General features: G+C 39.2%; 1 protein-coding gene across 3 annotated transcripts in view; it reads right to left on the bottom strand.

Annotated features, from left to right (window-relative positions):
- Positions 1 to 724: 724 nt before the first annotated feature.
- The window catches only part of si:ch211-286b4.4 (zonadhesin), a 99,348-nt gene continuing 82,038 nt past the window's right edge, over positions 725 to 18,034 (bottom strand). For 2 of the 3 annotated variants that reach the window (XM_049467184.1, XM_049467185.1), the window contains 14 exons: positions 16,997 to 17,159; positions 16,824 to 16,891; positions 15,337 to 15,497; positions 15,133 to 15,223; positions 13,743 to 13,897; positions 12,580 to 12,646; positions 12,336 to 12,482; positions 10,598 to 10,921; positions 5,246 to 5,349; positions 5,061 to 5,167; positions 4,334 to 4,413; positions 3,791 to 3,825; positions 3,524 to 3,679; positions 725 to 1,436 (listed from right to left, as the gene is read on the bottom strand). In XM_049467184.1, the coding sequence (XP_049323141.1) occupies positions 1,146 to 1,436; positions 3,524 to 3,679; positions 3,791 to 3,825; positions 4,334 to 4,413; positions 5,061 to 5,167; positions 5,246 to 5,349; positions 10,598 to 10,921; positions 12,336 to 12,482; positions 12,580 to 12,646; positions 13,743 to 13,897; positions 15,133 to 15,223; positions 15,337 to 15,497; positions 16,824 to 16,891; positions 16,997 to 17,159 (1,949 nt within the window). In that variant the 3' untranslated portion in view covers positions 725 to 1,145. Of the gene's footprint in view, positions 1,437 to 3,523; positions 3,680 to 3,790; positions 3,826 to 4,333; positions 4,414 to 5,060; positions 5,168 to 5,245; positions 5,350 to 10,597; positions 10,922 to 12,335; positions 12,483 to 12,579; positions 12,647 to 13,742; positions 13,898 to 15,132; positions 15,224 to 15,336; positions 15,498 to 16,474; positions 16,541 to 16,823; positions 16,892 to 16,996; positions 17,160 to 18,034 lie in introns of those variants that run through there. The other variant, XM_049467186.1, reaches the window with a different exon arrangement.

Raw genomic sequence — 18,034 nt, 5'->3', positions numbered from 1 at the left:
GTAGGTGTAGGTGGATTTTTTCTTTTAACTAGTGAAAACAGACCTGTTCTAAACATACACCTACCTATCTCAATTGCACTTTGATTCTAAAGTAGTCAGAACAATGTTATAAGGGTTGTGATATGAGTGCCATGTGAATAGTGATGTGAGCGTTAGGGCATCTGTTCTCTCCTCTCGCTTGAATGTGTTGATTTAATACACCAGAAGAGCCACAGGGGAATGAACACTGACCCGTGAAAGAAAAGCGATGGGGCGTTTTGATTCGCCGGGCCTGCTTCAATAGCAGAGAGCTCTTAGAGCCTCTTACAGCTGTTCCAGACACTGACAGCTGTTAAACAAGCTTTAACTTAACAAAACATTTATTATAACAATCTTTTATGATTATAATAATGCTTAGCCAGATCAGTATCAAGAAACAGACTTTAAAATGTTAGTTGTCACGCAGGTAATCACAATCACAAGATATTTTACACAAAATTGTGGAGAGCGGGAATGCCGTATCGTCACATGATCAACTAACTACTTTATGGATTACTTGATTTTAAAAGTAACTAAGTTACTTTCATGTTACTTTCAAATTACTTTGCGCAAGTTTTAGCCTGTTAGCATGTTAGCTCAGTAGCCTGTTGTTATTTTGGCAGTAATAAAGTAATGACTGTGTGCCTTTATCCTGATTACTCAACAGTGGTCGTGATGCTCAGGGGAGCTAGTTTCCCCCGTAGATCTGTGAGCCTGTGAGTGCAACACCAGGAGGCAGAGAGACGGACAACAGTTGGAAACGTTTTAAAATAAAGACATTTTTACACTAATAACAGTCTTTGCAATTTCATATGTTACTTTACAACATGTGTAATAATGTCCTAATAAGTCCAGTTCAGCCTACACTGACCTAGGCTTATGGTCTCTGTAAAACACAAAATCCACCGGAGATCCTATTTAAACCTATAGTTACACACAGAGGTGGGTAGCTCAGGTCCAGAAAATAAAAATCCACCACAGGGTAAAACCCAAGAAGTGCCAAAAAGGGAAAAACAACCAAAAAATATGATACTGTGTCTCTATAGAAGATAATTCATTGCTATTTTATGAGAGTAGAGTGAGTAAACAACACAGGAACAAAACAGGAAGAGTGAATCTGCCTCAGGCTATAACATCCTTTTCTCCAGCGCTACGTCATCCATATGTCTGCTGTGTTGTTTCTTGCTGGGGAGCTGCTCGCTGGCGTCTGTCTGGTTATCGGCTCCATTGTTCAGCTGTGTGTGTTTACTGAAGGCCAGGCTGTCTTTATGTATCTGCTGCTCTGTGCTTTCAGACACGGACTGTTCATTTCGCTCAGATCGCTCTTTATCTGAGCTGAGTTTACTCAACCTCTCCTTCATCTCCCTCAGTCTCTGCTCTACTGTGACCTGCTGGAGCTTCAACATCAACACTTGCTCCTGAGAGACAGAGAGAGAGACAGAGAGATAGAGAGAGATAGAGAGAGACAGAGAATGAACGTCAGTTTGGAGAAAGGCCAAGAAAAACAAAAAAGCGTGAGGATAGAAAAAGAGAGGGGCAGAGAGTGACCATATCACACTTCATATCACACTAACACACACACACACACACATTATAACATAAACACACACACACACTATACACACAAACTATATACAGACACACTATACACACACATACAATATACACACAATACACATACACACTATACACACACAAACACTGTACACACATACTATACACACAAACACTATACACACAAACACACTATACACACATACTATACAGTACATACAAACATACACACACTATTGGGTAATTTGTCCCATTACCTTCACTTTTTGATTCTTCTTCTTCTTCTTCTTCTTCTTCGTATTATTATTATTATTATTATTATTATTACAGTTTTTTACAACTGTTTACACACATTTTCCAAGCTCTGTGTCTATTTTTCAAAACTCTACACACAAAACACACAATTGCTCACACAAAATGCAAAATGCCTCATATCTCCAGCAAAATGACACACAACATTCAAAATGTCATCAACACATCTCAAAAGCAAGCACTGACCTCACACTGCCAACACCTTTGTCATAATATGACATTTTGGATTCATTGTGTACACACTGTTGATCAAAACCTAAAGCTCTTCTTTCATTCATGGGATTCTGTGTTTATTTCCATACAGAAGTGCAGAGAGAAGGTGAAATACTCACAACCCACACAAACAGTTTACAAACCCAAAATATTTATTTTCTCCAAATCAATGTTCGGATTGTGGCTGTCAGCGTAAATCAGACCCGCAGTCCAGCCTCTCTCATGGTCAACCCATGATTGATCACATGATCAACCAATGTAGCCCTAATCTCATCTGAGACAGCTCTCCTTGCTTCCCTTCTTTGCCCTTGTCCTCTTCCCTGTCCAACTCGTCCTCTTCCTCCCCTTTCCAACTCCTCCTCCTCGAACCCGAACTCCTCGTGGACGTCCTCTGCCTCTACCAACTCTCCCGGCTCTCTCTTCGTTGTCATTTATGGTTCAAAACAGACATCTTGACATTTGACCTATTTATAGGCCTATACTTAGCCAATGATTCATTGGTGTTGAATAAAGTAATGAGTGTTTACTCGTGTGAGGGGTGGGAGTGAAGCACTGGTGATTTAGTGTGGTATTCTGATAGGCTGTGTTTGAAAGATGAAATCAAGTAACTTCCTGTTTGATCTTTGTGTGTTAGGTAGAAACTTGTGTGTAGACTTTTGCAAAATGTGTGTTTGGAAATTGAAAACTGAGTCAGACACTGAGAATTAGTGTATGGTTTTGCAGATTTGGTGTGGGGTTATGGTGTTTGAAGGGCATGTTTAGAAAATTGTGAGACAAGCAAAGATTTAGTGTGTAAACATTATTGTTATGTTTTTTTGCATTGTCTTAAAATGTAGAATCTGTTCTGTTCTATTACTACATTCTAGAAATTGATAATCTCTGACACACTATTTCACTATTATTTACTGTATAATTCAGGCTTTGGCGACACAATTGTATCACTATTTGTCATGCCAATAAAGCACCTTGAATTTAATTGAATTGAGTGCATAAAAATCAAGCTCAAACAGAGTGAGAGAAAGAGAGAGAGAGAATTAATGTGTGAAAGAGAGAGAATGAATGAGAGAGAGAGAGAGAGAGAGAGACAGAAAGAGAATGAATGTGAGAAAGACAGAGCAAAGTAAGTGAATCTCCGTTTTGAGAGAGACCAAGAAAAAGCATGAAATTGAGTGAGGAAAAAAACAAAAAAAGGTGAGGATAGAAAAAGAGAGTGAGAGAACAAGAACGAGCATAAAAATGAAGCGCAAACAGAGCGAGAGAGAGAGAGAGAGAGAGAGAGAGAGAGAAGAGCTTGACGAATCATCGACACCCAGCTGACATTACAGTCCAAAAATAACCTCATCATTAAAGCTCCAGTGAGAAAGACGTGAATAGAGGATTCTGGGTTAAAGACTGAACTCAGATCAGGAGGATGGTCGCTGATTACCTGAAGGCCTTTGTTGAGCTGGGTCTGGGTCTGGCTCTGCTCCAGCGGGCGGTGTGTGTGTGTGTGTGTGAGTGTGTGTGTTCTGCTGTGCAGCTGGGAGCTGAGCTGCTGGTAAACCTCATTAAGGTGCTGGATTTCCTGCTCCACACAAAGCATCTAAAACAAATACATCAACCGTTCAGAGAGACACGGGAGAGAGGGACGTCCATCAGCACACAAAACACTGAAATCAATCTGTAGCTCCTTCCACTTCAGCTACACACTCACCTGCACCGGGAGTTTGAGATTTGTGGGGCTAGAACCTGAAATAGAGAAGAAATAAAAGCATCATCTTATTGCAAAGCACATTATAAATAACCCTTATTGTTTGTTTTGACGTTTGCAGAAATCAGTCTGCATTCCAAGTAGGCACAAACTAAAGACTCCAACTCCCAGCATGCACCTTCACTAGGCCTCCCGAGCATTGCTGATCACGTGACGCACGCAGCATCAGCGTTCTAATTCACCGAGCTTCTGATTACACACATCTGGTCCTGTTAGTATAAATACCCCCCTGTTTCTTTTCCTCATTTCCCGGTATTCAATCTACAGGGGTTGGACAATGAAACTGAAACACCTGGTTTTAGAGCACAAATTAGCTCCTCTGTGAGGAGCTAATTTAACAGAGAGGTATTTATACTAAACAGAGCAGGTGTAAGCAATCAGAAGCTGGGAGAGTGTGAACGCCATAATGCACGTGATCAGCAGAGTCAGAAAAGCCAATGTAGTGTGTGTATAATAGTGTATCTATTACTAGATATTATTTCTTACCTTCTGTGGGTCGGCTCGATGGAGGTGGTTTCAGTTCTTGAAGGAGCTGCTCCAACTTGAAGTACTTGTACTTTTGGAGCCTGATCAGAAAAGAAGATTTAGAATGTAGAATATATGCCGCATACTCTCATGTAATTCAATTTAAACTTGTACAAAGACGTCAACCCAACTTCTAATGCATGAGTTTTCCGCTCACACTGAACTATGGCGTTCAAGCTCTCCCAGCTTCTGATTGCTCGCACCTGCTCTGACTTCTTCTACTTCTCTACTGCCCTCTTCATCGTTTGTTTTTTTAATTGCTAACCCATTTATACATTTTAAGACTTTTTATATTGTCGTTTTAACGTTTGACCCCATTTTGCCTTTCTACACTCTGGTATGTTGTTTACTACTGCTGCCTTCCTGTTACTGACCCTTCCTGTCCCCAACTACCCTTATAAGTCACGTTCTTTTGATAATAAATTGTTTAATTGGTATTTTCGCCCATGTGACAATTTAACAATAACTAATTAATTTTGATTCAGTATTGATTCAACGTTGAAATGCCTGCTAAGAATGTCATGTCAGTGTCAATGTTCTTTTGAAAACAGCCACCAGCCTGTATATATTTATAATATTAGTCAGTATATTTGTCATTTGGCCAGAACATGACCAAAGACGAATGGATTAAAATGTGGTTGTTAATTTAACTTATGAACTTAAAAGTAAAACAGTATATTGAGCTTACCTTTCAGCCAGTAGACTTGGGGTGAATTGAGTTTCAGTAGAAACTTTAACACTGAGGAAGTCCTCCACCAACGTCCCAAAGGCAAGCTGTGATCTCTCTTCATCCATCTGAAATAAGACGTCTGATAAATGTATTTCTGCACGGTTTTCAGGTGATCTTATGCTGCGTACAGAAACTTTGCCTACCTTTCCTTCCTGCTGCTCCTGAGTGAAGGAGAGATGGAATAACTGCAAGCTCAGAGCAGATACAGCCAGGTGGAGGGATCTGATGAAGTCTCGAGGAGCAGAGCCTGGAGGTAATGCAATAGATTTATAGAGACAAACCAATAAAAAGTTCCTAATACAGATTAATCACACTAACACTGCATACAGTTGTGGTCAAAAGTTTACATACATAAAAAAACATAATGTTATGGCTGTCTTGAGTTTTCAATAAGTTCTACAACTCTTATTTTTCTGTGATAGAGTGATCGGAACACATACATGTTTGTCACAAAAAACAGTCATAAAATTAGGTTCTTTCATAAATTTATTATGGGTCTGCTGAAAATGTCACCAAATCTGCTGGGTCAAAAATATACATACAGCAACATTAGTATTTGGTTACATGTCCCTTGGCCATTTTCACGGCAACTAGGCGCTTTTGGTAGCCATCCACAAGCTCCTGGCAAGCTTCAGGTCGAATGTTTGACCACTCTTCTTGACAGAATTGGTGCAGTTCAGCTAAATGTGATGGTTTTCTTGCATGAACCCGTTTCTTTAGCACTGTCCACATGTTCTCAATGGGGTTTAAGTCAGGACTTTGGGAAGGCCATTCTAAAACCTTAATTCTAGCCTGGTTTAGCCATTCCTTTACCACTTTTGATGTGTGTTTTGGGTCATTGTCTTGTTGGAACACCCAACTGCGCCCAAGACCCAACCTTCGGGCTGATGGTTTTAAGTTTTCCTGCAGAATTTGGAGGTAATCCTCCTTCTTCATTATCCCATTTACTTTCTGCAAAGAACCAGTTCCACTGGCAGCAAAACATCCCCAGAGCATAATACTACCACCACCATGCTTGACAGTAGGCATGGTGTTCCTGGGATTAAAGGCCTCACCTTTTCTCCTCCAAACATATTGCTGGGTGTTGTGGCCAAACAGCTCAATTTTTGTTTCGTCTGACCAGAGAACTTTCCTCCAGAAGGTTTTATCTTTGTCCATGTGATCAGCAGCATACTTCAGCCGAGTCTTAAGGTGCCTTTTCTGGAGCAAGGGCTTCTTTCTTGCACGGCAGCCTCTCAGTCCATGGCGATGTAAAACACGCTTGACTGTGGAGACTGACACCTGTGTTCCATCAGCTTCCAAATCCTTGCAGACCTGCTTCTTGGTGATTCTTGGTTGACTCTTGACCATCCTGACCAATCTCCTCTCGGCAGCATGTGATAGCTTGCGTTTTCTTCCTGATCGTGGCAGTGACACAACTGTTCCATGCACTTTATACTTGCGTATAATTGTCTGCACAGTTGCTCTTGGGACCTGTAGCTGCTTTGAAATGGCTCCAAGTGACTTCCCTGACTTGTTCAAGTCAATAATTCGCTTTTTCAGATCCACACTGAGTTCCTTTGACTTTCCCATTGTAGCTTTTGTAGCTGAGTCTAATCACTGGGTCAAATGAGCCCTATTTAAATGGGCTCATGAGAAGTCAACAGCTGTAGTCAATCAGAATCACTTACAAGAAGTGAAGAGGCCATGACATGAAGCTAATTTGATTGACACAACTCGCTACATCACCAAAATTGACAAATTTTGTTGCTGTATGTATATTTTTGACCCAGCAGATTTGGTGACATTTTCAGCAGACCCATAATAAATTTATGAAAGAACCAAATTTTATGACTGTTTTTTTGTGACAAACATGTATGTGTTCCGATCACTCTATCACAGAAAAATAACAGTTGTAGAACTTATTGAAAACTCAAGACAGCCATAACATTATGTTTTTTTACAAGTGTATGTAAACTTTTGACCACAACTGTATGTGTACCATATTTTTGGATTATAAGGCGCACTATCAATGAGCATCTTTTTCTGGTCTATTTTCATACTTAAGGTGCATTTTAAGAGACACTATAAGGAACTTTTAATTTAGCTAGCGGTTAGCAGCTAATGCTGCCTGACAGTGCTACATTGAGGAACTCTGAGTGTTCCGGTAAGCCAGGGTGATATTAGCTAGCGGTTCGTCCCACATAGCTTCTTTTAACACAGTAAACACACAGACTACAGTCTGATATACTCACCTCTGGACGGCGAAAGAGCTAGCGCTTAGCGAGGTTAGCGGCTTATGCTAATGCTGATCCAGGGATAGTAGTAGCATGCTACAGGAAGATAATACTCACCTCTGAACGGGGAAATAGCAGTTAGCGGCTAATGCTAATACTACTCCATAACTAAGAGAACTTAACTGAAACTCCTGTATAACGCTGTACTTCAGTGGAGTGGCTTTACTGCTCCTTAATACCTGACTGGTAGAATTCATACATAAGGAGCACCAGATTATACGATTTTTGGGAAAATTAAAGGATTTTAAGTGCACCTTATAGTGCAAAAAAATATGGTACTACAACAGTGGACATCCAGAAGGAGGACGGTTTTCATTAAGGTTTCAACTAAAATGAAACCTAGTAAACCAGATTCAGCAATCAAAATGTTTTGAAGGCATTAATAATCAATGATCAGTAATTATGTGTATCTTTTGGGGGTAGGCTGATTTATGTCCAGTGCAAAACAAGTATCTCCAAAACAGCAACTTTACAGGAGAGAGAAAAAAACCTTGTGAATGTAAAAAGAGATTATTTCAGTTTATTTTGAAGAGTTTCTATTGGTCTGTTCACAGTGTTGGGAAGTAACGGATTACATGTAACGGCGTTACGTAATCAGATTACAATTTATGAGTAACTGTAATCCGTTACAGTTACTGCTTGAATAAATGGTAATCAGATTACAGTTACTCTGCTAAAATAAATGGATTACATTGCGGTACTTTCCTATTTTTGGTCTTCCAATCCAACACTGACAAAACGCCATCACTCCTCCCTATTTGTGTGTGCAGCGGTGTCTGTGTGCGTGCAGGCAGCGAGACGGTAGGAGGGGCAGACAGCGGCTCCGCACACACAACGAGACGAAATTAACTGACATTTTCGTAGACGAATAAAAAAACGAGACGAAAATGTTTGGCAGGGACGAAATCCAATCAGAACTGAGTTAGTTCTGTGAAAGGTAGGGACCAGTTAGGAAGAGATCCAATCACTGCAGTAGCGCCGCGCGCTGTTACAAACCCGGGAATTAACCTGTCGTTACGGAGCTCGACTGGAAGTTAACTCGACAGTGTTCAGCAGGGAGAGAGAGAGAGAGAGAGAGAGAGAGAGAGAGAGAGAGAGAGAGAGAGAGAGAGGGGAGAGGGGAGAGGCGATATATTTCTCCTTTGACGTCGCGAAAAACAAGATAACGTGTAAACCGTGTGGAGCGACTCCATTACCGGTAAAAACACCACTAATCTTTCAGCTTCTGCAGCCCAGAGTCCCACAGATCTCCATGCAGAGATCCGCGTTTTAATGCTGATGTTATTTCATGAGCTGATGTGTTTAACTCGGCAGTGCACTAAAACACAGAACTGGTACAGAACCCTAACTCATTAAGATCAGATCATCTGTTTAGTCTCACAGTGGGAAAGATATAGCTAGTGTTAAAGCAGCAGCAGGTCAGAAAGGAACTCAATAATATAACGAAAATAAAACAATAAAATAAGTCAATCTATGAACCCAAAAGTTCCTTACAGCACTTTCTCATAAGTTTCTCACTTTAACTCATGAAGTCTCTCAGTACATCCTGAGAGCATCTCTACAGGACAGTGTGTGAATGTGTGTTCATTTATAGACTGTAGCTCCAGTAGGTGTGCTGGGTTAGTGCTGGAGATAAAACTAGATAATTTAAAAGTTGTTTTTGCATCTACAGCTCTGTTCAAACTATAATTTAACTATTCAGATGTTTTATGACCTGATTTCTAAAACAAATTTTTAAATGTAAAATATATATAGTCACACACCTACAATAATAATAATAATATACATTAAATCATATATAAATATATTTCACATTCAAACATTAACAATATTACTTAAGTGGTTATTAAACGTTTCATTTCGTATACGTGTATAGTTAATAATTCAAGGGAACTGATGAACAAGCATTTACATTTACACCCTTTACATTTTAGTCGAATAAATTTACTGTAATTTTAGTAGACTATATTCTTATGACATTAAGTCGACTAAAACTAAAAACATTTCATATGACTAAATTATGACTAAAACTAAATGCTATTTTCGTCACAAGACTATAACTAAGACTAAATCAAAATTTGTTGTCAAAATTAACACTGGTGGCAAACCTGCAAATAGATAGCTTACAGTTGTTGTTACATTGTTTGGTTTTTAATGGTTTTATCATCAATTTATAGAAGTGTTTCATAAAATTGTTTGATGAAATGGTTTCATACGTATTTTTATAGAGTGATTGAAAAGGCTGTTTTATTTGTTTATCTATTTGTTAACTGGAAAGAAAAATAAAATAATAATATGCAATATGTGTTTGCTACATTCATTCAGGCTTAAAAAAACAAAAAAGTAATCCAAAGTAATCAGATTACGTTACTCACTTGAAGTAATGTAACTGATTACGTTACAAATTACATTTTGAGTGATGTAATCAGTAATCTGTAAGGGATTACATTTTAAAAGTAACCTTCCCAACACTGTCTGTTCATCAAGAAATTTTGGCACAGTGTAAAGGGACAGTTTGTCTGTTGAAATTATGTAGTAAAATAAAAAATTTTCATTGGACTAAGACGATATACCCAGGCAGGCCAATGTAATATACTAAAGTAACTGGTTACTGAGCATTTACTAAGGTAATTTGACTAAGAAAAGTCAGGTTTAGTCAAAAATTCCTACCTCACAATTTTTACTGGAAAAACGCCACAAAAATGTGTTTTTTTGTGTTTTTTATTAGGAGATAAGAGAATAGGAAGGCCTGCTCCATGTGATATTCTATGCTGCAAATGTATTAGGGATTCTCAGCATGTGTGTGTAGGAACTAGTGTCCTAATGTGCATCATGGACAATCATTAAGCCTCGGTTTATTATGTATTTTTAATCAGTTAGATGAACTATTGGCCTGCATGTAGAAAACTAAAGCAGCGGATAAGATAATTTAATGTACAAACTAAAAGAGCAGCTCAATGTGAAGAACAATACCAAAAACTAACAGTGAGGAATAGTGGGAATTATTTAAAAACAAATTATGTTGTATTTAGACTGTAATTTTTTTTCAGAGCTGTTTAATTTCCCCATGTTTGGGAGATCTGTAAATGGAGTTTTTTTTAAATGCTGGCCAAAAAAATTAAAACAGATAAAATGCAATTACATCTATAATTATATTATAATAACAAATATTAATGGAAATACTGTAAGTTGATTGGTTAATTATTGGCGTTTATATACCTGAAGTAATATAAGCCAGAGCGTGTAAGAGGACAGAGATGAAGTGTCCGGCGTTTTGCAGGTTACTGTGGAGGATGTACAGTATCTGGTTGGATGTGTCGTAGTAAAACTCTCGGTTACAGTAGTTCAGCAGGGAGTCGGTTTGAGTAACCGGCAGGGTTTTAGCCAGCAGCAGCATCACGGCGGGGAAGCCGCAGGCTCGGCTCAGCAGCCTCACTACATGGCAACCAAACAGGAAGACAGCGAAGCTCCGTGGAGACAGGTTGTCAAGGGCAACGGGGATCAGGTGCGCCTGCTGCCTCTCCTCCGTGTCCTCAGATGATGCTGGAGAGGAAAGATCAGACACACATCACAGAGCTTGAGGTTCCCCACAACCATTAGCATGAATTTATCAGGTGAGATGAAACCAAAATCCTGAAAAAGCAAGATATTGGTACTGATTTTGCTATTTATAGGTTTAAATAAAATGAAAATTGTTTTTTTGTTCTATAAACTACAGACAACATTTCTCCCAAATTCCAAATAAAAATATTTTAGTCATTTAGAGCATTTATTTGCAGAAAATGGCTGATATGAGAAATGGCTGAAATAACACAAAAGATGCAGAGCTTTTAGACCTCAAATAATGCAAAGAAAACTTTTCAAGTTTTAAGAGTTCAGAAATCAATATTTGGTGGAATAACCCTGGTGGTTTTTAATCACAGTTTTTTCATGCATCTTGGCATCATGTTCTCCTCCACCAGGCTTGCACACTGCTTTTGGATAACTTTATGCTGCCTTACTCCTGGTGCAAAAATTCAAGCAGGTCATGCCACATCATCTCACTTGGGTTCAGGAGGTCAGGACTCTCCAGAAGGAGTATTTATTTATTTTCTTCTGTTGAAGCCGTTCGGTTGTTGATTTGCTTCAGTTGGAGGATAGATGGTCTTAAATTTTTCTGCAAAATGTCTTGGTAAACTTGTGAATTCATTTTTCCATTATTGACGGTAATCCATCCAGGCTCTGAGGCAGCAAAGCAGCTCCAAATCATGATGCCCCCTCCACCATGTTTCACAATGTTTTTTTGTAATATTGGTAATAGTGGCTTCCTCTGTGGTGTCCTCCCATCAACTCCATTCTTGTTTAAAGTTTTCCTTATTGTAGATTTGTCAACAAAAATGTAGCATGTGCCAGAGATTTGTGTAAGTCTTCAGCTGACACTCTTCAGATGATTCTTCCTCACCTCATTGATCATTCAGTGCTGTGCTCTTGCAGTCATCTTTACAGGACTTGACTTTACCACACCTAGAGAGAGTAGCAGCAACAGTGCTGAACTTTCTCTATTTGTAGACGTCTGTCTTACAGTGGACACATGAACATCAAGGCTTTTAGAGATACTTTTGTAACCCTTTCCAGCTTCTTCTAAGAGCTTGATCTTTTGTGTGAGGCATGATTCACATCAAGCAATGCTTCTTAAGAACAGCAAACTTTAAAATGGTGTGTGTTTTAGTGTTTTTATAGGGCAGGGCAGCTTTAACCAACACATCCAATCTCATCATATTCTGCCTCCAATTATCTCTTAGAAAAGTCATTAGCCGAGGAGTTCATATACTTTTTTCCATCCTGCACTGTGAATGTTAGCATGTTCTGTTTAACAAAACCATGCAAACATATAATTTTTGTGTGGTATTAGTTTAAGCAGACCTTAGTTGTCTATTGTTGTGACTTAGATGAAGATCAGTCTTGTTTGGAGACATACCTCTAGGTTCTTCTTCTGCGTGGGGCGTATCGTTCAGTGCTTGAAGGGACTGCTGTATATCCTGCAGAGTTTTAGTGAGGGGAGTCAGGGCCAAAAGCTTTGCCAGGTCCTCCTCACTCACACAGGGAGCTGTACTGGACTGGGGAGCTGAAAGAATATTGAACACACACCATATATACAATAAACAAGCTCAGAAAATGAAATTCTGTGATGGGGAAAACATAGTCTACATTTTGTTTCCTACCTGGATCAGAAGATGCTGCCTCTGTGTCCGGTCTTGTCTTCAGTTCAATCATATCAGCTGAAGAAATCTATAGGCACATGTTAGTATGCACAAATTGACTGTTTCAGAAAGGTCTGTTGAACATAGTTGTGAAATACAGGGGTTGGACAATGAAACTGAAACACCTGTCATCATTTTAGTGTGGGATTTTAGGTTTCATGTCTAAATTGGAGCAGCCTGGTGTTCAATCTTCATTAATTGCACATTGCAGCAGTAAGAGCAGAGTGTGAAGGTTCAATTAGCAGGGTAAGAGCACAGTTCTGCTCTAAATATTACAATGCACACTATAACATTATGGGGGACATACCAGAGTTCAAAAGAGGACAAATTGTTGGTGCACGTCTTGCTGGAGCATCTGTGACCAAGACTTTGTGATGCATCAAGAGCCACGGTATCCAGGGTAATGTCAGCATACCACCAAGAAGGACCAACCACATCCAACAGGATTAACTGTGGACGCTGTAAGAGGAAGCTGTCTGAAAGGGATGTTCGGGTGCTAACCCGGATTGTATCCAAAAAAAACATAAAACCACAGCTGATCAAATCACGCAGAATTCAATGTGCACCTCAACTCTCCTGTTTCCACCAGAACTGTCCGTCACCACAATCAATTATTGTGCTCTAAAACCAGGTGTTTCAGTTTCATTGTCCAACCTCGAGTGTTCTATTGCTTTTATACAACTTTTTTTTTTTTTACAAAATAAGTAGAGAAAATTTAAGACCCTCAAAAAATGTATAAAGAATACTTGAGTCTTCACGTAAAAGCTGTGCATTTGTGAGCATTTCTGCTTGTTTTGCTGCATGGTGTTTAGTTATCTAGCCAGCTGGACTGTGGTTTAGGTTAGCATAGCTTGCTTTAGCTTAGCATTAGCTTAGCCTAGCCTGGTGGTTACTGTTCCGTTTCTTTCCCTTTTTTCCACAAAAGACGAGCCCGAGCTGCAGGCTGTGGGCGAGCGTGTCTTGGCTGGGCTCTAGCCTGTGCTAAGCATTACTCAGCAACGTGTCCGCAGAGTGATACAGACTTAGTGTGCGACGGCTTCTAGAACATTTTATAACACTTAACTCAACCAATCAGATTGTGAGGTCAGAACTAACTGTTGTATACTGGTGATTAGGATGTGTACCTGGGTGTATCCTGTGTGGACTCCGCTCTCTCTGGTGTCTCTGTGGCTGCCGGTCACGGTGCTCTCTGGCTGCTGATAGGTCTCTTCATTCAGCCGGATCAGCACCGCCTCCAATGATCTCTGAACGACCTCCATCAGACCCATCCACGGCTCCACTGCCATACAGTTTATTACAGTTATAATACAATATCTGCATTACCATCATGCACACATGTCTTTTATATATTATACACTAAAAAGCTAAAAATTATGATGAGAAAAATTATGATACTTAAGAAAAGATAAGTATCTAGTAGTACTAGTAGAAGTACAAAAGTTAAAGGTAAAAACATCTTTATATAGGGCCTAAAAGAGGTCAAAGGGAAATAATGGGATATAGGAGTGAAGGAGGGGAAGAAGGAAATGAGGTTAGAAGTAGTTAGTGTGTTAGAGGTGTTAGGAGAGTAAGAGCTCTTTGAAGAGCTCAGTCTTCAGGAGTTTATTAAAGATAGTGAGAGATTCTCCTGATCTGGTAGTAGAAGGTAGTTAGTTAGAGGTGTTAGGAGAGTAAGAGCTCTTTGAAGAGCTCTGTCTTCAGGAGTTTATTAAAGATAGTGAGAGATTCTCCTGATCTGGTAGTGGAAGGTAGTTAGTTAGAGGTGTTAGGAGAGTAAGTGCTCTTTGAAGAGCTCTGTCTTCAGGAGTTTATTAAAGATAGTGAGGGATTCTCCTGATCTGGTAGTAGAAGGTAGTTAGTTAGAGGTGTTAGGAGAGTAAGTGCTCTTTGAAGAGCTCTGTCTTCAGGAGTTTATTAAAGATAGTGAGAGATTCTCCTGATCTGGTAGTGGAAGGTAGTTAGTTAGAGGTGTTAGGAGAGTAAGAGCTCTTTGAAGAGCTCTGTCTTCAGGAGTTTATTAAAGATAGTGAGAGATTCTCCTGATCTGGTAGTAGAAGGTAGTTAGTTAGAGGTGTTAGGAGAGTAAGAGCTCTTTGAAGAGCTCTGTCTTCAGGAGTTTATTAAAGATAGTGAGAGATTCTCCTGATCTGGTAGTGGAGGGTAGTTTGTTCCACCATTGGGGAACTCTGTATGAGAACAGTCTGGATTGCTTTGTGTGAATGTTTGTTTGGTAAAGTGAGGCGACGTTCATTGGAGGAGCGCAGCGGCCGGGAGGTAGCGTAAGCCTTCAGGAGTGAGTGCAGGTAGGAAGGAGCTGTTCTGTCATCAGCTTGTAGGCGATGGTAAGAGCTTTGAACTTAATACGAGCAGCAACTGGTAGCCAATGGAGCTCAATGAGCAGCTCCATGTATTTTATGTATTTTCCTTGTATATTTCACATATTCTATTCTAAAAAATGTTTTCTACCCTGATAACACATTTCAGGAGTTCATAAATTCATCATAAGACTCAAACCTCTAATGGATTCTTGTTTAGCTTGTGCCTCACTGGCCATAATCTTCTTCCACTGGATCCGCTTTGAAGGCTCCATATTCTCCAAGGTCTCCTAAAGAAGCACCAAGCCATTAAAAAGCAATTCCATTATCGATTACAGCATCACGCAATTTCTCTCAGATCATAAGTTTCAGAGGACTGAATCTCAGACGTCTCGTCTCTCACCCGCAGGGCGTCGGTCTGCTGGCACATGTTCCTGTAGAACTCCTGCGTGTCTTTGCGATGCTTCGCCAGCTGTGATGCCAGGTGTAAATTCTGATCCTCTAATTTGTCGTACAGCGTTTTTACATTAAACTCCTCCAACTCAATCAGTGCATTCTTGTATCCTTCAGCGTTGAGTTAATTAAGAGCATATTGAAAAGAAGAAAAATAACTTTTATCAGTTTAAACATCTATATCACACTTTATATTACACAAATTAATGTGTTACATTAAACTGATTACAAAGCTGAGATACACAAACATAAATGTACCAAAAAATGTATGTTTTTTCAAATTTAACCAGCTAAACACGCTTGCAGGAGAACATTAATGTATTAATGTTTCATAATTTAAATGGAGGCCACATGCTGTAAAGTGAAGACGTAGAGGAAAGGCCATTTTTTCCACTCTTAGACATCAAAAACAGATAGTTTGAATCCTTAAAATATAAGGTATACTTTTAACATAAAATTTGCTTAGTTCTTAAACACTGCATAATAAATTAAACATTTAAAAAAAGAATGAAAAAAAACATAAGTAGATGCACTGGCTATCAAAAAAAGATTGCTGTTTATATCAAAAGAAAGCAAGGCAGATGTATATGTTCTTACCAGCAAAAATAAATAATTTAGTAAATATTCAGCAGTAGATATTTAAAGTAAATTTTGCAAAAAAAAAAGTATTTTAACAAAAAAAAAACACTTGAATTTTTGTCAAAATGTATCTATTACAAGCATTTCATTTCCACTCTTTAACATGTGACTAGTAATTATTGGGCACTGACTAAGGTCCTGCCACTAAGATTAGGAGATGGCTCGTTCGAATCCCGGTCATGCAGCTTGCCATCAGCTGCCAGAGCCCTGAGAGAGCACAATTGGCCTTGCTCTCTCTGGGTGGGTACAGTACAGTAGATGGTGCTCTTTCCTCTCATCACTCCTAGGGTGATGTGGATCAGCACAAGGCTGCGTCTGTGAGCTGATGTATCAGAACCAAGTCGCTGCGCTTTCCTCCGAGCGTTAGCGCTGTAATGCTACTCTGCAATGCAGCATCAGCAGCAGTTCAAAAAGAGGCGGAGTCTGACTTCACATGTGCTAGTATTCACATTTTTGGTTCATCACTAGTGATAGGGGGAGTCCTAATGAGTGGGTTTGGTAACTCATTTGGACTTCTAAATTGGGGAGAAAATGGGACAAAAGTTTAAAATAAAATAAAAAAAATGGCTAGTAATAATTTCTAATTATTTAAATGTATAATTTTACACATGACACATCTATTAGAACCATTTTGTGTATTCCATCTATCACCATACAAGTTTTATATAATTAATACCAACTTTCCAAACTCTGTTCAGATGATGTACCCCACCCACTTTGAATAGTATTGATTTTTAGACTTTTTAAAGCACAATTATCTATAATAATGTGTTCTTTAAGTTCATATAACTCAGTTACCTTTGCACACAGCAGGTTCTTCTGCTTCTGCTCCTTCACCCACTCCCCTGAACCTGAGCATACCACTGCTGCCCGTTCAACAGAACAAGAAAAAACACATCATTCAGTCTTCCAAATATCATTAAAAATATCATAAGTCATTAAAATATGACTTATTTTGTCTAATAACTCACCAGTCTCCACTGTAAACATACTCCATAGGAACCTTGGGTTCCCCCAAGCTGCGCCATTTAGGCTTCGGCCTTCCTTTAGCGATGAGACTGGAGCGATTAGGCCTCAGCAGCAGAGCAGAGACGGTCAACACCACTATCAGCAACACCAGCAGAATCAACACCCCTGTAGATAAAACATAACAAACCGTTTACAGTGTTTATAGTGCTCTGCTGACCACTAATACTACCTAACATTACCCCATTTCTCCATACTAACATGAAGGCCATGAAAGAGCTTATAACATTATGTGGACATTTCATGAAGAACAGACTAGAAATTATATGAAATAACATCTTTAAAATAAAATACAATTGAACATATAGACGTTAAAGATGTTTTACAGTGTTTTTCGCACTATAAGCACACTTAAAATCCTTTAATTTTCCCAAAAATCATTTACCAGTCAGGTATTAAGAAGCAGTAAAGTCACTCCGCTAAAGTACAGCGTTATACAGGAGTTTCAGTGAAGTGTAGTATTAGCATTAGCTGCTAACTATGCTAAGCACTAGCTCTTTCACCATTCAGAGGTGAGTACTATCAGACTGTAGCCTGCAGCTTACCCCAGCTAGCACTGCTGGAGCAGTATTAGCATTAGCAGCTAACTGCAATAAGCGACAGATCTTTCACCATTCAGAGGTGAGTATTATCGGACTGTAGCCTGCTGCTAACCCCGGCTAGCACTGCTGGAGCAGCATTAGCTGCTAAGTGCTGAGCGCTAGCTCTTTCAGAGTTCAGAGGTGAGTATATCAGACTGTAGTCTGCATGTTTACCATGTTAAAACAAGCTACGTGGAACAAATCGCTAGCTGATAGCGTCCTAGCTTAAAAAATACAATACATTTATCAGATTTGTACCAGAAGTCACTCCAAATATCTCCAAATATCCAGGATTAAAGTAAAATAAATGATGCTGGACAGATATAATCTGTCTCTAGTAGATGTATAATGTGAAATGAGAACAGTGTGATTATTTTTTTTGTTGTTGCTAAAACAGTAAAA

The sequence above is a fragment of the Astyanax mexicanus genome, chromosome 18, assembly GCF_023375975.1.
Source record: "Astyanax mexicanus isolate ESR-SI-001 chromosome 18, AstMex3_surface, whole genome shotgun sequence".
NCBI lineage: Eukaryota > Metazoa > Chordata > Actinopteri > Characiformes > Acestrorhamphidae > Astyanax > Astyanax mexicanus.
Note: the sequence above shows the minus strand (reverse complement) of the source record. Positions and strands in the feature narration are given on the sequence as shown.